The sequence below is a fragment of the Thermobia domestica genome, chromosome 13 (genome assembly GCF_964235325.1).
Source record: "Thermobia domestica chromosome 13, izTheDome1.hap1.1, whole genome shotgun sequence".
NCBI classification, from domain to species: Eukaryota; Metazoa; Arthropoda; class Insecta; order Zygentoma; family Lepismatidae; genus Thermobia; species Thermobia domestica.
In genome coordinates, this window is record NC_137466.1 from 51,399,594 (window position 1) to 51,426,353 (window position 26,760).

Consider the following 26,760-nt stretch of genomic DNA (forward strand, 5'->3'; position numbering starts at 1 on the left):
TGACTACATGAATACACTGAAAAACAAATAGTATCACCGACTAATGCACCTTTAGTTATGAGGGGTGCGTATTTCAATATCATGCACTTTCATATGAGCTAAATATATTTTTAATTTTCTGTGGAATTCGGAGAAAGGGGAAGTGGAAACTGAACCAGTTCTAGAAATCATTGGTTGGTACCACTGTCAGTGAGATTGTGTGCTCAGAGGCGGATGCTGCTCACTGCTGGACCACCCGAGTCGAGCCACACCGCGGATAGTGAGTGAGTGAGCAGGCAGGCGTTGCCGACAGGGGCGGAGAAGGGAATGCTAACAGGGAGGGGTTAGTGAGCGAGAAAAATGATCATCAGAAGAATTGCGCGATTTCACAGAATGGGAGTTCCGCAGAAATCAGAGGCGATAATGGCCACCGAAATACCTCAGTGGTAAGGAATGTTGCTTCATGATACCTGTTATTATTTCCAGATTAAAATACATCGATTGCTTTCTCCTTCCATAACACAATGCTAATACACTTGCTTAACTACAATGATCCGTTAGTCGTAACCACTAAATTCATTTCACTTCTCTCTCTCCGTCTCTCTTTTTAATTGTGCTTTTTGAATTCATTAGCTAGTTGGTATGCCACAAAGTGGCTTTTGCACATCATGCATACAAACGAAGATCTCACTTCGAATGCAATTGTAACAAGATGGTATTTTTGAAATCGATCAAACAGTTCCTTCGAAGTTCAAATCTTGCTTAGTGAACAAGACACCAAGTGCCCAGTAAAGGTGTGGGAGTAGGGGAGAGTGGTAGCAATATTTCCTCCCTGTCATTGCACCCAACTAAAACAATACGAAAGAACACACAATTATAGGTACATTAAATACCTTTTTCTATAACTTAGAATCCTAACTGTATGAATGTTTCCCTCTAATAGGATCTTAGCTGTATGAATGTTCCCCCTCTAATAGAATCCTACCTGTATGAATGTTCCCGTTCTAATAGAATCTTAGCTGTATGAATGTTCCCCTAATAGAATCCTAGCTGTATGAATATTCCCCCTCTAATAGAATCTGAGCTGTATGAATGTTTCCCCTCTAATAGAATCCTAGCTGTATGAATGTTCACCTTCTAATAGAATCCTAGCTATATGAATGTTTCCGTTTTAATAGAATCTTAGCTGTATGAATGTTCATCTTCCAATAGAATCCTAGCTGTATGTTTATTCCCCCTCTAATAGAATTTTAGCTGCATGAATGTTTCCCCTCTAATAGAATCCTAGCTGTATGAATGTTCACCTTCTAATAGAATCCTAGCTGTATGAATGTTCACCTTCTAATAGAATCTTAGCTGTATGAATGTTCACCTTCTAATAGAATCTTAGCTGTATAAATGTTCCCATTCTAATAGAATCTTAGCTGTATGAATGTTCATCTTCCAATATAATCCTAGCTGTATGTATATCCCCCCTGTAATAGAATTTTAGCTGTATGAATGTTTCCCTTCTAATAGAATCCTAGCTGTATGAATGTTCACCTTCTAAAGAACCTTAGTTGCATGAATGTTCTCCTTCTAATAGAATCCTAGCTGTATGAATGTTCCCCTTCTAATCCGCAGGACTGCAAATGCCAACTGTGAATCTGAGTAATGATTCAGAATCCACTTTAAACAATGCTAAATGAAAGACAATAATAATACCCTTGAAACTTGCTTAGTGAAAATTAAATATATGATAAAAGTGTTAGAATAGAGATCGCTTTACGATTAATCATTTTCTGTCAAGACTCTTCCAATAGAATTGATAACCTCCAGCAGTTAAGTAATGTGTATGATGTGAGGCAAAATATTGTTTTTACATACTTAAATCAAAATTAAAAACCAATTGACAGTTCAAAACCACGTGGAAATTTGTGTTGAGCTACGTCATTAGAGAAGAGTCAATCATAAACGTCATGATGGTAGTTACAAGTGGAGGAATTCGGTAGAAAAAAGATAACAACATTACAATGTTGCCACCTTGTAACATGTGTTCAGAAGTATTTGGCAATGGAGATGGCGAAGCACAGCGGAAGCCTCAGTAGAATACTCACAAAACGTGACAACTGCGCAACACGTGTTCCTGCAAACGTCAATCCGTTTCTTATGTTGATCCGAGTATAGTTACTGAAGAAGAATAGAATTACGAAATATAATGAATACAAGTTCATGAATACTAATTTGTTTTACAAATTTTATTTACATATATAATTATTAGAAAAAAAACATAGAGGAAAGGACCCGAATATGGGACACATTTTTCTAGCTCACAATACGCTTTTATTTGTGAGTAGATAAAAAAAAAGTTGTGGCATAAAAAAACGTATAATTATTATGACGTTAACAATACTAAAATATTGGAAAAAAAAAGAAAAAATCGTTTTAAAGAAAACTGGGCTCTTAATATGAGATACTTGAACTTAACTCAAGATAATCCCTCAAAGAAAAAATAAAGCTACACAATACTCGAAAAGGGTGTCCCGACAAAACGTACCAGCGACAAAACGTACCACTTGAATTTTCGCGACAAAACGTACCACTTTTGACGACCTGTCATAAATGACAACCTGTCATGGACTAATTAAAACATTTCAGATATTTAATCTGCGACAAAACGTACCATTTAAAGGAAAAAATGGACCTTGAACTGTCAGACATTTAGTTCGAGGAAATCTGACATTGTAAACAGGGTCGGTGGTGGTTATTAAAATTTACTTTCACCAAAAGTTTTCGTGGGGGGTAATAGGCTACTGAGAAGAACTCTACAGAGACAGAGATGTACGGCGCAAGGAAATAGAAAAGAGCCTAACAACTGTAAAGAAGTTATGTTAGAAGAAGAAACACTCAAGATGCTTGACGGTACTTCTTTTCTGTCAGCTGACGACGGAGAAGAAAATAGAATTATAATTTTTTGTGGTGATAAGGGTAAAGAGAGCTTGAAACGCTTTAATCATTTTTTCATGAGTGGTACTTTCAAGTGCTCTAGTAAACAGTTTTCTCAGATTTACAGTATCCATGCAGATTTTGGCAGTTCGTATGAAGAAACAATATCAATCCGGTAGTTTTTGCTTTATTACCCAATAAGAATAAGGAGACAGATATTCGTTTGTTTCACCCTTCAGTCTGTCCCGGAGTGCAAACAAGAAATAGTGAACGTGGATTTTTAATCGTCGACAATATCAGCGCTTCGCCAAGTATTTTCTTCGACCGGAATCAGTGGGTGCTTCTTCCATTTTAAGAAATGCCTTTGGGGGAAAGTTCAGGAGATAGAACTTTCGGTGGAGTATCGACAGAATGAGGAAATCAGGCATGGTCATGGTCTTGCATCCCTTAGTCTTAGTCTTGGTCTTACATCGGTACTTTTCTCATCACCAATCTGTTCAACTTTTAACCTTATTTTGGCCGGTATATATATACCATCCTATGAAGTGGTAAGTTTTGACGCCTGTCATTATTTGATAGCTGATTGGAAGACTTTTTGGAAGTAGCCCTCCAGGCAAGTGGTACGTTTTGTCGCTTGTCATTATTTAAAGTGTTTTTAGAAAACCCTTCACAAGCAGCCCTCAGGGTAAGTGGTACGTTCTGTCGATGGTACGTTTTGTCGCGAGTACGTTTTGTCGCGTATTCCTCAAAAAGAGGGTGTTGTCATAAAAACTGCAAAGCAAAACTTCATTATTGTTTTTTGTTACATTCATCTTGTGCCCATTTGGAGCACATCACACACTTAAGCCACGTTTCTCCGCGATATCTTCTGCAAAACGCCAGTTACAAAATAAGCAGAGAACATCTTGATCATCACTCATTTCACTGTCTTGATCAACCCTAATGTCAGTCTGACGAATCTGTCAGTTGGAAATGAGTACTATCTTAATAAAGACTCCTCGATTCTTTCTGGTTTCATTTGAATTTATTGCGTGTGGCTACTGATTGGCTTGTCTTAGTAGATTTATGGTTACCTTCTTTAGACTCTTTATAAGGAGAGGAAGTGATCCGTTTGGCACTACTCTGGAAGATCTTCGCCTAGTAATCGCTGATGTATGCTGAGGTAAAGGGGTATATCACTCGAGGAAGAGAAGAAGTACTTGGTTAAGTATTGAAGTTCAGAATTCAATAAGCAATTTCAGCTCGGAGGTTGGGATTAATGAAGTCCAGATTGATGATCTCGCAATACTTATCTATTGCAAGGATAGAGTCCACAATTTTCAAATCTACTTGCAGATATTACTAACCAAGTAGCATGATTGTACTTTATCAAATAATTTTGCCATAATGTAGTGGGTTACAACACGGTCTGGATTGTTTCTTAAGAATGTTTCAATTTCTTGTGCATAGTATGTCTTTAGAGGACCTATACAAGAAATGCCCAATGGTTGCATTACATGCATTGAGTGAGGAAGAATGCATAACATTCTGACATTATTTTCCCGTGTCATATCAATTACGGTAAAATGTTTAGTGTGAGAATAGTGACCATCTAGCACTCTTCTGGAGTGGATTTTGTGAAATTTATAAAATGTTTCAGCTATTTCGTGAATAAATCATTCTGAACCCACCCGGATTTGTGACAACCTCATATGGAACCTGATGGTGCTTCTTCCATTAGCTCAGGCTTCATACTTGTTCGCGGAAAAATGATCAAACGTGGCACATACGTCCCTAAAGGATTCATGCAAATTACTGCAGTTTTGAACCTACCCCTTTCTTGTGGTTGAAGTTCATTCACTCTCTTTTTTACTTTTACACGTATGTAACCTTAACCTTGTGTATCCTTATGTTACACAACTGTTAGTCCTGTTTCATCTACATTAAACAGTCTGTGTGGGCAACTGATGTAGGAATATTTCTTCAAATATGTCAAAAATGTCGACACATTACTTTCATTATACGAGGTTACTCTTGCGGCTGAAATACCTTGAGGGGTCTTGAAATAAAGTGTGGGATATCTTTTCAGAAATGTTCTTATCCTTTTCCTGTATTTTCTTTGCCTGTTGACTATTTTCCTGGGCTAAAAGTATGAGAAATATTGTTCCTGAAAGCAAGCTGAAACATCATACGTTTTGCATCGACATGTCGAAAACTAAAATATCGTTTATCCATACCTACACAGTAACATTCTAACTCTTCAATATTCCGAGGAAGCACTGGTTTTCTTCCTAAGTTAACATTAACAAGTTCTTCCGAAGAACAATTGTTCGCCATTTATCTTTCACGAGTGCATTTTGGCATATCAAATTGTTTAGAGGCCTTCAAATATCCCATTTCACCATTACGCACAGCATAGATAGCATTAATCATACTCGTACTGCTTCAAGACTCGTTTCGGCATTCTACCTAAAATAAAAAGAAAGCAGCAGTGTGTAAAACATTAAATTCGACTTTCTAACTGAAATAAAAAGAAATCTGCAATATATTTTTTAAAAAAATAGACTACGGTCTACTGAGAAAAATCTAGGTTTAAGCTATAAATTTCCTGACAGAAATTCATAACATAAACAACTCATAAGAAAACAAAGCCTGGAAAAGAAACAGAAGACAGAGTGGTGTGAAGAGGGAGTACTTTGTAACATGGTTTATGAAATCTACAATCTTGGCGTTTGTCATATGAAATTACCAAGTTCAAATATAAGGTTTATTAAATGATATTTTTTGAACTATAATACCTAATTATGTGAAGATCAGCAGACCTAAGCGTTGTAGACTGTTATATAACTTACTCAAAAGAGAGACCTAACATGAGACACGTCTCAAATTAGGGCACCTTTCGCATCTCATAATAAGCACGTAACAAAGAAAATCTTTAAGGTTTTCTGGAAAGTAGTACTGTCAAATGTTTGAAACAAAAACATGCAAATACATATTTGGAACTTACACTTTGCAACCATGATAAACATACTGTAAGCATGGCTTAATTACAGCACATATTTACTTGCAAACGAGATTATCCGAAATGTTTCCACCACAGCAAATTGCAACTTGCATCTCCTTGCTACGTTGTTTAAGTGGGCTTTCTGTGGTGAAATGTCATTGTTTATTTGAGTTATTTATTGTGTGGTAAAATTCTGTTGTTTATGCGAGTTATCTGTTTAAAAAATTCCGTTGTTTATGTGAGTTATATGTGACAAAATTCGGTTGTTTATGCCCATTATCTGTGATAAAATTCCGTTGTTTATATACATGATCTGTGATAAAATTCCGTTGTTTAAATGAGTTATATGTGATAAAGTTCCGTTGTTTATATACATGATCTGTGATAAAATTCCGTTGTTTATATACATAATCTGTGACAAAATTCCTTTGTTTAAGTGAGTTATATGTGATAAAATTCCGATGTTTATGTGAATTATATGTGACAAAGTTCGGTTGTTTATATCCATTATCTGCGATAAAATTCCGTAGTTTGAGTACGTTATCTGCGGCTAAATTCCGTTGTTTATTTGGATTATCTACGTTGAAATGCTGTTGTTTATCTGAGTTATCTGTAGAAAAAACCATCAAAATTAAATAATATACTTTAAAATGCTTTTTAGGCCAGTAAAAGCTATGGCGACAAATGGATCCAACATAACCATTGTACCGTAAGCATAATCAACCAATAACAGTACAAGAATTAATTGTGTATAGTACAAATGTTACTATTTCTGTATAAAATCAATAATTATAAATAACAATAATGAAAAAATACAGGAAAATAACTTGTCAAATTACTTCAGAAATTGCTCAGAACACATCATCAGTTATTTTAAACATAACTGAATACAAATTGAATTTGGGACATGAAAGTACGTGAAACAATTTCGTTAATGAACCTCTGTCCACGCAATATATATATATATATACTACACAGACACGCATATACACACAAAATGAAATAACTTCGGAATTGATATATAAATAACGGGAAATAAAGGAGAATAGATTGCTTATAGCTCTTCCTAAGAGCGAATAGCATTTGCAATGTTGCAAAAGATTTAGACGCAATATAAGTTCATTAAGGTACAATAAATTCTGCAATACGAAAAAAAAGAAATAATTGTAACTTATTTTCTCACAAATGACTCGTAAAAAACAAATGATTGGTTTATTTTGTTCTTTCCTTCTTACACAATCAACATGAAGAAACTACAAAATCATCTTCGACTGGAGAAAATCGCTGCTGGAAACCAAAATTGCAGAGACAACAATACAAAAGAAAGGGAGTTTGAAAATGAAGGAGGGGAAAGAAAGATGATTGTTGCTTTGATGGATCAGAACGAAGGCGGGAAAATTCCTTTGTTGATGCCATGATGGATGGGAATCTGAGCACCTGGAAAGGGGTCGTAATTAGCCTTACGGAAGGAATTATGGATGGGTAAGGTTGATAGACGAAAAGAACCGAGAGTGAAGGATTTGTTCGGGAGAAAATAAGGGAAAATATTTTTTTGTGTTTAATGGATTGTTTTGTTCTAGTAATTTTTGATATTGTACCCAAAACTTCTTACGATTATTCGCTCTTATATTGATCTTAATTCGTCAATATTATGTCTAATGTATTCGTCAAGTGTTTACATGTTCCAAACTCATTTTGTGACTGATATTAACATTTCAATGCGTAAAGTTCTAATATGTATTTATTATTTTATTTATATCATAATATGTATCACATTTCAGTCAAACTTTCAAGTAAGGTTGATTTTCTGTGACCGATTTCAATTTTAAGCTTAATATTCTTAAAGATGTTAAATACATATGCCATCTTTGTTAGCCTATTGATATGGGAAGATAAATATTTTCTGTTTTGTTTGAAACGAACTAGGAACTGAAATTTTAGTGGTTTGATTTTACTAATTTCTCTCGTCAAAATTAAATTGTTATATATAATTTAGATATTTAATATTTAAATTTAATTTTAAGTCGAGTATTTGGAACCAAGGGAAACAGGAATAGTTAATTCTCATCATCATAGGAATTCTGCCATTATTGACAGGTCATATGTCGCAACTGACAAGCTTCCATGCTCCACGGTCTTCTGCTAACCTCTTCGCCTTCACGTACAATTTTTCCTTTTTGATATTGTCCATTAATTGTAATCTTCTTCGCCTCCTCCCTCTCTTTTCTGTCCCCATACCCTCTAGCACGTTCCTCATGATAAGTTCCTTCCAACCAGTTTCTCTTCCTCATCTTAATAATATCTAAAAGTGTTCTTTCATTTCTAACACCCTCTCATTCATTTTCCACTCGACCCAACTAATTCTCTCCATTTTTCTCCACACCCACATTTCGAAAGCTTCCAGTCGCTTTTCATCGTATTTTCGTAATGTTCACGTTTCTGGCCCATACAGTACAATATTTCATACGAAGGATTTTCTGAAATATCTTTCTCAAGTTTTTATTCTAGGTCTCATAAAATACCTGTAGTATTTTCTTCCTCCTAAAGGCTTCTTTCCCCATTCCTATCCGGAAACTGCGTAATTTATACCATTTATCTAGTATTATTATTGTCATTAATTCTAGGCAGCTCAAGTGGGCAGGTCACGTAGTCAGAATGGAAGAAAATAGAAACAGTTTCGAAAATTTAACAAGAAATCCAATCGGAAAAGAACATATTAGGAAGACGTAGGTGAAGCCGAGAGAACAATACGAAAATGAATCTTCCAGAAATAGGAGTATACAAAGTAGAAACTGGACCCATTTAGCTAAGGATAGAAGTCAATGGAGAGCTTTTGTGAATGTGACATAGAATCTTCGGGTTCTATACGCCATAGAGTTAGTAAGTTACTTATAATCACATTTAATTTAACTAATATTTAATGTATATAATTTTTATTTAAAAAAGAAACATTTAGCTGAATTTGTAAAAGAAATAACTAAAATCATGTAACCAAAATTCTAGTTTATTAAAAAAAAACATTTCTCATATAAATCAATGGATTATAAATAAATATAATATCCATGCAAAATAGTTAATCTCAAAGAAAAGGCCATGTTTCATAAAAGTTGAAATTTTTTATAGAACCTTTTCATAGTACAGATAGAAACTCACCCCCATCCTACATAGAGACAAAGATACATTTTTGTCTAATATGTCGAACTGGATTAAGGTTAGGGTTAGAAATTACATTTCTGACCTTTCGACCATGTTAGACTGTAACGTATAACGGATAATTTCCCTCGGCGATCACACTGCTGGATTACTTGAAAGAGGCAATACGTAAATTAGGCCTTTACGAAACAAAGAATTTCTTGAAACTATTCGTAAAGATGCTTGTATCTTATTCATTCACTCAATCCTCAATAAAATTGGGTTCTTTTCGTTAAAAAAAAAGAAAGAAAAGAAAAAGTATTTCCCTTTTGCCATATGTTCTTCCTAATCCTAGAATTTCTATTAGATTTACTTCTCTGTTCCTTTTGTGTCTTGCGTCAGGACGACGAAATCTTCCCCAACAACCCCTGTCTGAGGAATTCTTGGTATTTTAAGGACTGGCGGCTAGGTGGCAGAGATGTCGCACGTTGAAATCCAATCCATCTCGGCACAAAAAATGAGAAATGATGTTTATCTCCTCCACCGCTAAAATTGCGATGAGATTCGTCACCTTGTTCCTAAATGTATACACATCAAGTTTATATACAATGTCTATAACACTAAAGAAACGTTGACTTAAAAAAAATAAAAAGTTTCTTTTCTGATGTGAGGTTCGTTGCCAGATGTATTTTTTTTTTTTTAAATTTAGTTTTCCATGTCGGAGAATGAAGTGTCAAAGGATTTAGATTTTCTGACGATATTTTCTTTTTGAATAAAATATAATCTCCTTGATTGTGTTATAACTCGGACACTGATGGCTATATTCAACAAATGCACACTTTTTGAGTTGAAGGATTATCTAAGGTCAGAAAGATTTTGATGATATCACAACAATCGAAAACTAATCTTTAAAAAAATCATGTGAGCAGATGTTACAGAGTTTAAAATAAAATAAAATAGCACAGAATTTCATCGACAAAGTAATTCTTTAATGTTATAATTGATTATAATTCTTTGATCACAATAGCACATTTTTAGTTTCTGTTCCGACACCATTAGGACGTTAGAACCGACTATAGTCGATATTCCCAAGGTACATTGCGGTAATATGAAGTGAAATGAAATATTAAGTTTTACGTCCCACGATTATGTCGGTTAGGCTCAAGGAGACGGTGATGAATGAAATGGTGGAATGAATAAAGTGGGAGGAAACGGGAGAACCCCGAGAAAACCCACGAGCACGGTGTTTGTCCACCACAAAGTCCACACGGCGCGAGCTGGGATCGAACCAGGGACCGGAGGTGAACGCTCTACCACTGAGCCACCGCGTCCCCTGCGGTAATATCATTACTGCTGGTATTTACTATTGTTACTCTGATTAAGGGATTAATATTTTATTTTGTTGACAAACAATAAAAAAATATTTACTATCTGGGAGAATATAATCTAACTTTGCAGCAGTGCAGAAGTTCAAATTTGTATTATATAGTTAAAAAAATAAAGAAACTGACAAAACTGAAATATTTTTATTTAACGTCCCTCGATTATGCCTTTTAGGCTAAAGGAGACGATAATTAAAGCATTGTATGATGGTGGAATGAGAAAGTGGGAGGAAACGGGAATATCCTGAGAAAACCCATGGACACGAAGTTGTCCACTAAGAACTCCTTGCACCAGAGGTAAGTCTCTACCACTGATCCACCAGTGTAATATGTTGTAATATAACGATAAAATTGAAAATATATATCTCAAACAGAACTTCCTTGATTTGGTTTGATAGAATAGTCTCAAATAGCGTAGATACGCCCCTTGGGTGTTCAGTAGACGTCTGTCGTGGGATGTCCACGTGACGTCCGGTTTTTTGCTACTGGAAGTTCCGCGGACACCCTGTAGAAATTCAATGTACGCTTATGCTCTGGGTACGAGACTTTCTGTGAGATTCCTGTGGGTTATTTCTGGGCTTTGCTAGATAAGCACAGGACAACTTGTGAACACCCAAATATTGGCCCGTGAAATGCAAGAGAAATTCCGTAGATATTCCCATTATCCTCAGAGCTTATACAGTGTACATGGATAGGTGTAATGAGACGTTCGAAGATTATCTTGAGGAAATGCGTATGTGAAATTAATAAGTTTGTGGTTTACTGTAATAATGTTAAATTTCAATTCTTTTTCTTCTTTTTTGCTTGGTCATACAGTAATAGTACTGTACATCCTAAGTTGGTGTATTCTTGTTTTCCATATGGGTCTTTCTGTGATCATGTTAACTCGCCTCCCTTCGGTCCACGTATTTGCAGATTCAAACCCTGCTGAGAGTACAACATTTCGAATAATAATTCGAATCCAGTGTGTTTTCTTTACCTATGCGACATTCCTCACGATTTGCCACTGTTTGGATTCCACTTCAACACTAGATCCCATTCTTTATAACATCGGTATCATTTAAAAGAGGTAAAGCAAAACTACCTTGTTGTGGCGTGTATTCTACTCCGCATATTTAAGCCACACATTTAATTTCTGCGTACACATTCTGAAGAAATCATGTATATAAGCCACGTATTTAATTTCTGCGTACACTTTCTGAAGAAAATATGTGTGAAAGCCACACATTTAATATTTGCGAATACTTTCAGAAGAAATCGTGTGTATAAGCCACACATTTAATTTTTACGTACAATTTCAGAAGAAATCGTGTGTACGACACATATTTAATTTTGGCGTACAGTTTCAGAAGAAATTGTGTTGATAAGCCACACATTTAAATTTTGCGTACACTTTCAGAAGAAATCGTGTGTATAAGCCACACATTTAATTTTTACGTACAATTTCAGAAGAAATCGTGTGTACGACACATATTTAATTTTGGCGTACAGTTTCAGAAGAAATTGTGTTGATAAGCCACACATTTAAATTTTGCGTACACTTTCAGAAGAAATCGTGTGTATAAGCCACACATTTAAATTTGCCTACATTCTTATTTTTTTAAAAAAACGCATGTATAAGCCATAGTTAATTTAGCAAGTATTTTTAATTGTTTCTTTCGTGAAAATTCTTAAAAGTAAAAATACTACGTCTACACTTGCACAGAGCTTTATTTTAACACAAACAGAAATTCCTTAAAAGGACCTACAGCTGTACTAAGTGCTCCCACTTAATTGAATGGTAGACAACATTGTATTGATCTAAGTATACACAATGTTGCTAACAGGTACATCAGAAAATAGCTAAGAAACACATAGAATCTAGCCGAAAAACTGCTAAATTCTTCTAAACTTGTACTAAATGTATAGCTAACGGAATTTAACAATAAAACAAGGAAAATATGCCATAGTTTAAACTGTACTAGTATAACATACTATAATATTCGTCTTTTTATTCTCAAATCAAGCATTTTCATATTTAACCCATACTTAAAATGCAGTAGCGTAGCCAGGATGTGTGTTTGGGGGGGGGGGCAAGTGCTGTTATAGGTACATATAGAAAAATTGCAAACAAAAAAATATATAAACATAAAAATATATACAAAAATACAAACATCAAAGTACGAAAGTACATTGTCGGACCTCTTTGGGGGGGCGGCCCCTCCGGGCCCCCCTTCCCTACGCCACTGTTAAAATGTGTACTGCGCGCTTTGCTTGTATCATTCAGGAGGACTACACAACCCTTAAGTTCCCTTTTTTCGATTCAAATCCTTGAGACAATGTTGACTACGTGTCGGTGGCACTACTGTTCTAACATAACACAAAAAATGCGTCTGCACGCCGAACATATACTGAAAATTCTTATGTTAATTATATTGTGGTGTACGAATGTAACTTGTATACTTCTACGGAAAGAAGGATTATCAAGGTAACAAACAATACGTTTTTCTGTTTCTATTGATAATTTAAAATAAGGTATTCGATTGCCACTAAACACAAATGATTACAAAACTTTGAACGCAGAATTGGCCAAATTAATAGCTAATAACTATATTACGTTTTTAATACTTAAACACGTCGAAATGGCTAGATTTAGCCATAAAAAGTACAGATGTTGTATGTAAGTCCTGTTGTGTTAGTGGATTATGCATTTATTATTCGCATACATAAGCTGCATCCTTAACATTTGATATATTTTCTTTAAAAAAAAAAAAAAAAAACTAAATGTTTACATACAAGAGGATATAGTATTCAGCTAGTTTGACTGATATAAAAACTTTGCTTTTATGACTATCGGGAAAATTCTTTTACGAGAATAGGCGCTTTATAATCCAATGATTCTAGCATTGGATATCCCATGTTAAGGACTGAATCTATAACTGTGACTATCCACAACACAAACAGTGATATGATAATCATCCACTGGTTTTCCAACAGTGTCATCAGTTGGTTTTCTCGTATCTCATTTTCGTCAATATTAGCATAACTTCAAATTTAATTTTTAATTATTTTGTAAAATCTGATGCCGCGTATGATGTTTACTGTTTTAAAAACTGTAATGTTTATTTTTATTCGATATTTTAAAATTATATTTTTTAACAAAACAAAAAAGTCGTTATTTTGATGTTAATTCTTGATATTTAAGAAGTTTAAACACTGATCTTGGTTGTCATTGTCATCATGTTGAAAATTGTAACATTGGTCTTTTTATTTTCAGTTATTTAGAAAATTTTGCTTCTTTATTTGTTGAATTTTCAGCGTTTCTTGTCAATATCGAAGCTACATGAATCGTGAATTTACAGTTTATGGATGGAATCCGGTCTGCCTGAATGCGTTCGTTAAAATTTTAATGCTCTCCAGACGCGGCAATCGAACCCGAGACCACGCGTTAGTTACTAGATCAGCGAGGAGAGTTATTTTTGAAAATTTGTTAACGCTTTTGTGTTGTTTTGAGAAATTATGATAGAAATATATTGATATTTGACTTCCGTTATTTTAAAAATTAGAAATAAAATGGTCAACAATTTTGTTTCATACATTAAATTATTTAATGTTATTTTGATCTATCGGCGGTCATTCTTTATTATGAAACTTCAGATGTTGGCGCAGGATATAGGTTTGTTTTCTGAAAACATTAAGCAGTAAAAAATAAAAAAATCTTAATTATGCAAAAAGTTTCAAGGTAATGTTACGTTACTTGTATTACCTTTAATGACTGGAAATATAAAACATGGCGCTATGATTTCAAATGGAATCTTGAGATTTTGATATTCAAAATTTTGTAATGGATACCAAAAGACGAATACTTTTTGTTTTGTTATCTTCAATTATTGGTTCTCCATTGTTTTGAACATTGTAAGATTAAACTATTCTGTTTTATAAATACACAGAGAAAAACCCGTTCTCCGGACAGCGGTATATTGTACAAATATACGGTATCCTCTTGCTTACTATAGAAATCAGTACGGAGCATACGTTATCCGTATGCTACATAGGCCCTACATTTAGATGTGATATCATGCCGTTGCAGGATGTCTGACATCTAACAGTTTTCCGTATATCACATGCATATATATACTTATGTTACTTTCGTCAGCTAAATGTTATATACGTCCATTTGTATGTGAGATCCTGACCGCCTACATTGTTTCATACGGAAAGTACGTATAGATGGAACACTTATGCAGAAAGTATTATAAAACATGCATTTTCAGTTATACGTCTACTGTATTTTAAGTCCAAAAACTACAGGAATTACGCATGTAATCTATCTTTTTAAGTACGCCACCTACATTTTTTTCTCAGTGTACTTTGGAAAGTGAAGTAGCGATATCTGATTTTTTGTCATTTAAAAAATTCTTCAAGAAAACGGGTAAATCGAAGCACAGTAATTGAATGTATGTCAACTCATTCTTTTTTTTTTTCTCAGAAATAGAATTGGCCAAGGAAAATAGCTGAAACAGACCACGTGGTAATGAAGACGTCATTTAACTGACAAATCCAAGATGTTTTCAAGATGGCTTCCGCCTCAGAATATGATTTACATCAATGATTCATCACTTTAATTTACTCATGTCCTACCTAGACCTTTCTAAAGTCATAATTTGCCCCACTGTCAACTTTTTGTACTGCGTATTTTAGTAAAAGGTTTTGTGACTGAAAACAATAAATACGACAAAAACTTAGTGCATAAAACAAACTAAAAGTGCATAGTAAAATACAAAAGAAGTAATAAACACATGTAGAAATATCTAAAATAGAAATAATTAAAACAAAATCAAAATTTTACTTTTTGAAAATCTGGTGATATTTGTAACAAGGCATATTTTAAACAACTGAAATATTACTACATTGGTCATTAGGTATCTACAAAAGGGATGATGAAGAACCTTACAACCGAATTGGGTGTTTTTCTAATTTGAAATCATCTATATGTTGTTTTCTTATATTGCGAAATTATTTATAACCATTGTTACAATTAATATACTTTAATAGTAATAAATGATTTCTAAGTACTAGAAAAACTCAGTGCGGTTATAAAATCAGAAAATGTTCTTTACCATTATTTATGGAATTTTTAAACTGATTTTTTACTTTATTTATTACTATTTGCTAGCAATAACTTTGACATAGATAAGTTGTTTCTGTTCATATATTAATTTTATTTATTTATTCTGATTTTCAGGTCCGAGATCGCGACGGATGAAACGCAAGGAGAAGAAACCAGAGGAGAAAAGGCCACGGACAGCGTTCACAAGCGAGCAACTGGCTCGATTGAAACAGGAATTCCAGGAAAACAGGTATCTCACAGAGAAACGTCGACAAGCCCTCGCTCGAGATCTCAAACTCAATGAATCACAGATCAAGATCTGGTTTCAAAACAAACGTGCCAAAATTAAGAAAGCGAGTGGACAAAAGAACCCCCTTGCGTTGCAGCTTATGGCTCAAGGCTTGTATAATCACAGCACAATACCCGTCCGCGAGGACGAGGATGAAAATACAACAGACAAGGAAATGCAGTCGGCGGTTGACAAGTGAAAATAATACAACGTTTAAGTAAGAAATAAGAAAATAAATTTTAAAAAAAGATACATATTTTTGTGTTCATGTGTTTGACTACTTCCCAGAGAAAAAGAAATATTGAATAATACATTTCACAATGTAATAAATAATAATAATATTCATTCCACTTACTCATATTTCAAAATGTGCATTAGTGCAGAATAATTATATTAGGAAAAGTCTACAATCTTTTTGATACATCATAAATAGTCTTTCCTTAAAATATATATAATGACCAAATTTATTTCGAGATTGGAATCCTCGTGAATAGTTCCTTCTGTAGAGGCTTGGAAACCCTCTTCATACTGCTTCATAAGCTATGTGTGTGTTGAATGATGATCGAAATAGATCACTGATATAGCTATGGCGTTGAAAAAGAGAGCGAATATGACAAGTTTACATTTTTTATGATACAAAATTCTGTCGATTTGAAAACAAAAGTCAATACTTGCATTGAAACAAACGACGGAGAGGTGAACCACAAATCGATCCAAAAATAAATACCAACTTAATTAACTACTTCTTTGTTGTACTATAGAAGTGTCAATTGATCATTAAAAGCAAAACAAATCCATAACATTATTTTGCCACTTAACGTCTAATACAATATTATTAAAATAGGTTGTATATAATTATTGCAACATATGCAACGGTAAAAATATACCAAATTATGTTGAATATACATTATTGTTAATACAATAATTTTATTTCGGATAATCTTCCACTGCAAAAACAATACGTCAGAATGGAGTATAGATTAATCAATTGCATGTAACATTTACCAGTGATGAATATTAAACAGTCATCTTGTAAAGATATTGTTAAATTCGTTGTTGCATAAATGTTTTCCGACAATTTCTCGGAAGTGGTTTGGTCTCTCTTACATGCTCAATTCCTAAGTTATGTAACATTTTGGGTCGTAATGAAAATTAGTACATTAAATATTGATTTTCAATTTTTGATTAACGTTTTCTAAAAAAAAAAAAAAAAAAAAAAAAACTCATTCTGCAGTCTCAATTTTTATAGCCTTTCAACTTGTCTTGAAGTTTAGAAAATTGATTTTAAAATGTTAGTACTGTATTGAAGTACTTTAATGTTTAGTGATCATGATCTCAAATTATTTATGTGAAATGATTGAGTAATTACTAGATCTGTGGACCGTAAACACTTTCATGGGTTTACATAAAGTACTTTTTTAGTTTTCTGGAATGCACGATCATTTAAAGTATTGACTTATTTCCCATTGTGTACTGTATTTACTGTTTCCCATTTTGTAAAACTTTTACTGTATCTAAATTTAATATTATTTTAATAATTTTGCAAATTAGTGATTTAATAACATTTTCTTATTAAGTTATATATAAGAATTAAGCTAAGTATTTCTACATTTCGCATTACTTAGCATTCATTGCTAGTAAAGTTGATTTTTTTTTTTTTTTTTTTTACAGAGTTCGTAGAAATCATACTTGGTTACTTTCCAAGTAGCCTTAGAAATGCTATAGCATTGTGTCAAATTATAGATCGTTATACACGCATTTAGTATTTTAATAGTAGGCTACTTGTATACACTTTACCTCCTTTTATCAATTCCATCCATCTTAATTGTGCTATTTTGCATAGATTTTTAACCAAACACTCACATGCTTGCTTTTTTGAAGCTAATATTTATTATAATTCAAAGAATCCACTTTTACAAATTGTCACTTTTTATTTAAAATATTGCTCTTAATTAACACTATATCCTTGTAATTTAACAACCTGTTAAGATATCAAATGGCGTTAGTATTAAGATATGAAAGTGTTAAGGAATATTTGTTTCTTGAGGTCACGGTAAACAATGCATTCAATCATTGTGTTCAGATAGAAGTAAATTATATGGTACAGGTACGTACATTGCCGTTGAAATGTAATTGAAATTGGTCCACTGAAGATGGATAGACGTTAGTGCAATAAATCTCAAGCAACAAGGTTCAACCAAGTCACGATTTTCGCTAATGCACGATGTAGTTTATGGAGAGATTAGAATCTCTTGGTCTACATATGATCATCATCTCTCTCTACCACATATCACCAATTTATAAGTTGCACACAAAGCCAAAGTGTGTTCGTTCGTTTCAACTTTCTACATAATCGTACATTTCGGTGTTCGACTTTCTAGGTTTAATAATAATTGATAGCGTAAAACTTCTTCTGATGTGTATAACTGTATTTTTCTTTGATTAAAAAAAGTCTGATTACAGAAGCAAGCAAGTTGGCTTAAGCTTGTTTGAACGTTGGATTTCTGAGAAAGTGAATCAAAATTTTACTTCTAGAATTGTAACAATGCACTTTAAAAAAGAAATAATACATGATTAACAGTTAACTATTTATATTGACAGCTTTCCCATTTTGATAAAAATGAGATTTTCTGCAAAAAAAAAAAAAAAAATGAGTAACGTTATCTACGTATATCTGCACTACATCTGCTGAAAATATTTTAAAATACATTATTATTAGTGACAATGAACTGTGATCTTAAGTTAGCAACACATCCCTACTTGTCAAAAGATATTCTACTTCTTTTCACCAATAGAGCAAGTTTACGATAAGTTCTTAAAGAGCTAGTTAAATTTTCAATTCCCCCGCCTTCACTGTTTTTTCACATATTTTCTTGGTTTTCCCTTATTTAATAAATATGATTGTTTTTCTAAGTCATATTTTTGCCTACATATGTATTAGTATTTAATGTTTTAAGCATTCTTTACGGTTTTACAATTAGAATTCACTCTATATATTTTTTTATTTTACCTTCGTAGCACAAATGAATACAAATAAAATTGTAAAGATTAACGAAAATTGATCCATATAGCAACATTTTCTCAAGAATATTTATATCAACGGACGTCCAGAGTACATATTTATATCTAAACGTCTATGTTTAAGATGAGGCAAAACAATGCACGTAAACACAATTTTTGTTTGGTTATTATTATTATTATTATTATTATTATTATTATTATTATTATTTGTGTGTATAGTATGTTTCTGAATCCAAAACGACTCCAAATCCTGGACAACCCCCATTTTTTAACAAAGGATTACAAAAAATAGGTCTACAGCTCATATCGGATATATTTTCAGAACTTACTGTAACACTACACTAAAAATCAAATCAGATACAACTTCTTCACTGGAAGAGTCCACAGATTCTGCGAACGTTCAAATCTAAAGCAGTAGATGAGAAAGATTGTAAAGTTAGAGCTTAGTGCAAGTACGTGAAAAAAATACTCCACATTATATGTCGCGAAAGCAAGATGATCTCAAATTTTTGGGCATGAAATCGCGACAAAAAATAATAAATAAATAAATAAAAATAAAAATTATTTGTCTTAGATTTTGGAAATATACAGTAACTATAATTATGCATTCTCGTAGTACAGTTTCTTCATATTGCTGCTTATTTTTATATCTGCTAATATAATTATCCGTTGTTAACCGCGGGAGTCATCATTATAATTTGCTTTTCAGTCTTTGAAAGGAAAGATTAATTGCAATTGCTTCATTGTTCTGTCACTAAAGGGTTAATCTAAACCGTAAAACTTGTTTCTATTTTGCTAGGAGAAAGTGCAGTAGTAATTATATTCTATTATTATTGGACTCTATCATAGCCTCATGACTAACGTTCTAGTATGTGTAATAGCAGATTCAAACCCTGTTGGGGATATAACGTCTTAAACAAACATCCAAATGTTAGTTTAGATTCCACCGTATAGTAGATCCGTTTCTTTTGTGTCCTTGGTGTTGCATAAAGTAAAAGTTACAACACTTAGCTATACACAGAGGTTGGTGGGCGGATTCAGTTACCAGCAGTAGGTTTTGAAATATTTTCTTCCATCATTACTGGGCGTTACTGTATTTATTTTTATCACAATAAAATAAAATGAATGATTACAATATTTATATCTACAGTATTTGCTTCTTAACAAAGATCTATTGTAACTCAACAAATACCGTAAACAAACAGAAAAAAATTAGCTAATGTCAAAATATAAAGCTTTCCGTAATTAATTTTACAATATAACTTTATTTTATTTTTTTATTTTTTATTTATTTATTTATTTATTTTTGTTATTGGGATCCAAGTTCATATTATGTTAAGCAGTAATACTATTATTTGTTTGCTTTTTCTCATATCCTGATTCTAATTATGGTAATGACAAATGACCTTTCGACATATTCTGACAGTGACAGATCGTTTCGGAAGCTTAATGAAAACGTAGCCAACTAATCTTGATTGCCTTATATTAGCAAACTACTGTCTTTATTTGTATGTATATAACTGACGCAGATAGTACTTTTTGAAAGAGAAGAAAATCAGTTAAAATAATGTTTTCTTCCCGAAAGATGCTCAAAGAAAAGTTGGTTTTTCTTGATCCAACGTTTCCATCAATTTTCTTCCAGTAGAAGAAATAATGTTTCAAGTGTCTTAACGTGGAAACTATTAACCTAAATCTATTAAGAGTCTCTATCACTGCGAAATTAAAATACCGCTAATTTTACAGTAATTATGTGATATATTCAAATAGATAAAAGATAATCGAAAAGTGGATCAAGACCTCCCTAGACGATGTTATTTTGCATGAGCTACCGTTATTACGAGTCACCTAGTAGCTTTTTCGTTTGCTGTTATTTAGAAACGCGAAAATAAATGCCGATTTTCTAAATGGCTGGAAATCGAAAGCAGATAAATGAGTCATGATAACGGTATCTCACGCAAAATAATACTGTCTAGGGAGGTCTTGTTCCACTTTTCGATTATCTTTTATCTATTTCAAGATATCACATAATTACTGTAAAATTAGTGGTATTTTAATTTCGCAGTGATAAGGCCTCTTAAACATTAATTCAAAATATAATAATTAAATTAATATACTTGCTTTAGACCATTTTTTATGATGCAGTCTTGAATACCCGCCGGAGTAATTTCATTAATTAGGACTTAAATTTGAGATTAGGAAAATATGGTCAATTATTCTAAGCTGAATTGTTTGACTTTTGAAGCATATCTTCAATCATCCACAAAGATTTTATTAATTATACAGGGTATTACAACTTATTGGGACTGGTCAGAAGTGTAGTCTATAGTTTTGTAATTATGGGGTGCCAAAAACGTGAAAAGACGAACTTTAAAGGTCCATAGTTTCACTACCATAGGAAGTCGAGTCAAGACATCACTGAGAAACTAGCGTGTGAACTATTCAAATATCCATCTTTCAGAATCTCCGGTACTTGCACAATCATTTTTAGATAGGCTGTTTTGGGAGTATTTGATCACTCTCCACCTACCTCTCTAAAAGTTGATGTGCAATTATTGAAGCATTCTTAAACATGGATATTTGGATAGTTGTCATACCAGTTCTTCAAAGATGTCTTGACCCGACTACGATAGGTCTCATAATCGTGGAGCAATTAACTTTTGTTTCACGTTCCCGCCACCCTATAACTCCTAAGCTATCCACTTTTGAAAAAAGGTCCATATGAACTTTTTTCTTATTTTGATGTGAGAAATCTGTTCGCAAAATTTTGTGACACATTTTTATATCACCCTGTATAAGTTGTATTTTCTTTAGCTTGCATAATGAAGAATACGACAAAATGAATCGTGCCCAGAAAAATGCATACCACTTTAGAAAACAAAAAACGTTTAATAGTTTCCTTTCTAATCTTTAACAAATCTTACTATCTTACATTTTTTGAGATAACATAAGACTTTTTTAAAATTCTTTTACCTTGACGTGTCACGATTATGTTCCGAGGTTAAGGAAAACTTTGATGATCATGATGATGAACGATACAATGAAGAAAATAAGAGGGAATGAGGAGAACTCCGAGAAAACCTATAAACATGGCATTTGACCACCATAAAGCTTACTTGCCAAGGGGTGGGATCAGTGTTACAAAGAAGTATACAGTGTTAAAAAGAATATAAAGTTCATAAATTATATTTATATGGAGTTCTGATTATGTGAACATTCCAGTAAATACGATAACTGACAATAGAGCTTATTTGCAGCCGGCAACGGCGTAGAAGCTAACATTTATTTACTAGCAAAAAAAAAAAAAGTTCCTAACAAAAAGTTGGAGTTATTTTGGTCAATTAAAAAGAAGCAAAGCATGAGCATGGACATCTACGGTTTTAAATTAGGAAAATTAGCACATGTCAAATAATAATATTAATATAATATCACGAAACTTATGCAGAAAGTATTGCAAACTCTGAAGAAGATTATAGTAAGAAGGGAGAAGACCAACGTCAATTTGTGATTGTGTAATAAACTTGAGAAATATTAATTCTATCACTCCAATTTGCAATCAAATTAATGGCGCCGAAGAGCTCCATGAAATTTTAAATATGTATCTTGAACCAATATTTCATTCAGTGAAAGGAACTCTAAATTCAGGGGGGGAATCTGTATAGCAATACTTACTAAAACATAACAGAACAAATAAGATGAGATTCAAATTATTAAGAAAATTGATAGAATCAAAATATATATATTAACATAAATGAAATGGTAGATATGACAGTGTATAAAAAGATGATGAAACTTTTAATTAATTAATAAGATTTGAAGTTAAAGAACATATAAACGAATCAAACTCAATTGCTTTCGCTTTGCTGTTGTAGCTAAGATCCAAAGTGTGTTCCGATATTTACGATGCAACAGGATAAACTAGAATATACTTACGAAGGCATTCTTTTTATTACTACGAACTTTAATTAAGCGTATCAACAAAACATCATGCAGCAAATACTGTAATAAGACAAAACAAAAACTTGACTATAATATTTGCTTTCCGTAAATAAACTACCAGTAAATCCTCTGGTTTACTGTAGTGGGGATGCTTAACCCAGATTCTGTCAAAATTAGCAAGAGACCGTGTTCACCATCGGTTTATGACTATGACCAAGTTTTAATAGTATTCCCAGCATCTACGTGGGTGTTCTTTATTGTGTAGGAACTTAAAAACCAAAGTAAGATACTATAAAAAAATATATATTTTCCACGCTTTGTAGATGTGTTTCTTCTAGTAGTAATATATTGCTTTTAATGGCGCAATTCCAAGGAGATAACAAAAGCTTTTTAACATTTCAAATACGATATTTATTCCATCTCACTGATTTATGACGTTAAAATTAAGTCATGCTTTCACTTTCTCAGCTTCTTGAAGAACCAGCGGCATCTCCAACATAATTGCGGCGAATGGTGATGAGGCTTAATGAACATATAAATGTAGTATAATTAATAAAATTTACTTAAAACATTATTTGCTATAAAGTTCCAACTATATTGACATACCAACTGAATATGTACTTTTCACTAAAAACATAAAATATACATCCATATTCACCATGTGGTACATGAAAAATAAATTATAACTTAATTTAATATCTCGCATGTATGGTTTGTAGACTATGAAATTTTATGATCAACGCAAATAAATGAATTTGATGTTTCACTGTCGGAAAAGAGAATATCCCGAGAAAACACCGTATAATGCATATAGATTTTTTTTCTAGATATTGGCTACATTTAAAAAAAAATTGTATCTATGTATATATTTGACATTGTCTAATGTCATGCAATATAGTACTTGAAACAGTTCATGGCGGGCATACACGAGGGTCGTAGGAAGCTATAACAAGTAACTCACATACATTTGTATATATTAATAGTATAGTTGGTTCGTATATATAATTTCAATTATGGCAGTTTTTATAATGGTATGCAGTTCAATGCAGGTCTTCTTGAAATGCGCTTCAGCCGAAATTGATCTAGAATTGAGAAGGATTACAAGATTGGAGTAAAGCTAGGCACAGAAATCAGTGTGAGGAAATGTAGAAATAAAGATAGTTAACCAAAATGAAATTCAATTAAATTTCTAGTTTTATGTCTTTTCGACCGAAAGGAATACATATGTAATGAAAGTGGATGATTACGTGATAATTAGTGGAATGAGAATGTGGAGGGAAACGGGAGAACACCTAGAAAACACAGAGACACAATGTACACCACAAACTCACATGGCTTGAAATTTAATCAGAAACCTCTCGTACCAGTTGTTAGCGCGCCACTGAGCCATCGTGTACCACATGGCTAACCAAGATCCTCAAAAACAAGTGTGTAAAATGGCCTAATTGGAGAAATATGTTCAATATGATTGGCAAAAAAGTGTAATACCTGAGTTGGTTGAGAAAATTGCGTTTTCCATTGCTCAGCTACAAAACCTAACATAATTGAAATTTTCTAGTTAGGTTGCAATATATGGAAGTTTCAGAGGACCAAGGCTTACATATTCTCGCAATAACTCACACAAAAGATGAAAGCTAAACAAGGTATGCACACGTAGAGACAGTAAACATAAAAATTAAAACTCATAAAATCATACTTACGAGTAGGGATAAATGTGAGAAAGATTGTTAACATACAAATACAACACAAGATTTGTACTGCATTATAGATTTGGAGGAACAGTACTAGTGATATTTTCACCAAAGGATGTGCCCATCGTAAAATATTTACGTCTGATAGCACATCTATTGCTGTCATATTTCTTGGCTCAATAATACATGAAAAATTTTTCAATATATAATTCAATTTAATTGAAACATGGAATTACATTTGAACATTCTTAAACAGGAGATAATTATTTCAGTACAAATAAACTTTCACATATTCTTCTCTTTATATGTTAAAAAAAGAAAAAAAAGGCAATTTGAGCTAACACAAATGTCGATGAAACCAGTACCCAATTAGTTGTCCGAGGAGTTTAAATTCTTTTCGTATTTCAATTTGTTATTGGAACAAAAGTAACTCTATGGCGTATGGAACCCGGAGGTTCAATGCTGTGTTCACAAAAGCTCTCCATTGATTCCTATCCTTAGTCAACTGGATCCAGTTTCTACTTCATATTTATGGTAAATCTATGTTAATATTGTCCTCCCATCTACGCCTAGGTCTTTCTAATGGTCGTTTTCCGATTGGTCTTCCAGTTAAAACTTTGAAAGCGTTCCTACTTTCTTCCATTCTCTTAACATGACCTTTCCACAAGAGTCTCCTAAACTTGATGACCCTAACAATGTTTGGTAAACGTATAAATTATGTAGTTTCCCTTTAAAGTTTCCGCCATTCTCCATTCCTGTTCCAGTTGGGTCTGAATATTCGTTTCAGTAACTTTATATATATATATATATATATATATATATATATATATATATATATATATATATATATATATATATATATATCATTCACTCCTCTCTGGACAAAAGTATTTGATTCAGTGTGTTCCATGATCGTTTTTTCTCCCGACTTAATTAATTCAATCTATCTTGATCCATCTCATGCTTTAGAAAGGTACCATATCCCTTGTTGATACTGCTATTAATTACCAATAAAATACATAAGTAGTAGAACTATGACACTCTCTCTAATAATGTTTACTAAATATAAGAATGTGGAGATAATTACTAGAAAATTTTACACACTTATTCCTATTATCAAATTTCATTTTTACTTATTTTGTTCGATATTTTTAATAATTTTGTATCATTCATTAGAATGATCATACGTCTCTCTTTCTTTCTTTCTTTCTCTCTCTCTTTTTTAATACGAAGGAATTAAAGCTCCCTGAAAAGTATTCCCCTTTCAGAATTTCCCCTCTTTTCTCCTCCAATTATAACCTTGATGTGATGAAAGTAATTAAGGGTAGTCGGTTACTTGTCTCGGTAAATATGCATGACATGTTAATACTTACTCAAAAAAATAATACAAATTTTAGTTTGAAACCGTCAGTCAAACACAATAATGCATTAATTCGTTTGACCTTTATTCTGGAATGTTTTCTTACACATTTTGTGTAGTTTTTAATTTCTTCCTCAGTAATCATTATCATTTTGTATTGTAAGTATTTATAGTTAATGGCTTATATATTAATAGTGTCAAGAATCAGCTCCCAAACGTTGTCGATGTTGTTTTGAAACACCCTATATATATATATATATATATATATATATATATATATATATATATATATATATATATATATATATATATAAGTAAGCAATGGGGGGTTTGTTTCAATAATATTTCATTTGGTGTCGCCTTGAAAACATGTATTCAAGGGTTCAAGATCGAGATATCAATCGAGGTACCCAGATCTCTCGAAAACAATAAGAAGTACTAATCAGACAAGGTGACAATCACATAATTACTTTTACGAAATTACAAATGAATATGGCTTTTATGTCTCATAACTGATAGTAAGCTGTAAGATCTGAATTGAATGTCAGATTCAAAAATTCAAAAATACATATTTTGACATTACATTAAAAAAACTATTTTTAAAAAAAAATACATTACTAAAATACATAGGTAATCAATTATTTTGAATTTTTGAAGGATTATCATTTTGAAAAATGTGCGAAAGAATTGATGATGATATGTGTTTGTCTTTTGTCAGAAGCCGTTCGGTAATGAAACAATAGACAGAGATCTGATACTAGCCAATTTGCAGTTAAGTGAAGATGTTTCTCAGCTTGGTGAATTGGCCTTTGAGTTTTTTTTTCCTTTCTCCGCAGATTTTGAACACGCAAATATCCTGATTTTGATTTGATGGTGTTAGCACAAACTGCTATATATATATATATTCATCTTTTGAGAAGTTTCTATTCCTTTTTCTTCTATAATATACATTCTTATATATACACACATACAT

The 26,760-nt window shown here is 32.7% G+C and overlaps 1 protein-coding gene across 1 annotated transcript; it reads left to right on the forward strand.

Annotated features, from left to right (window-relative positions):
- The first annotated feature begins 289 nt into the window (after nucleotides 1–289).
- LOC145668145 (homeobox protein E60-like) lies at nucleotides 290–25,244 on the forward strand. The gene is made up of 2 exons (XM_081735724.1): nucleotides 290–425; nucleotides 15,626–25,244. The coding sequence occupies exon 2, from the start codon at nucleotides 15,643–15,645 to the stop codon at nucleotides 15,976–15,978; it is 336 nt and encodes a 111-aa protein (XP_081591850.1). The 5' UTR covers nucleotides 290–425; nucleotides 15,626–15,642; the 3' UTR covers nucleotides 15,979–25,244.
- The last annotated feature ends 1,516 nt before the right edge of the window (nucleotides 25,245–26,760 follow it).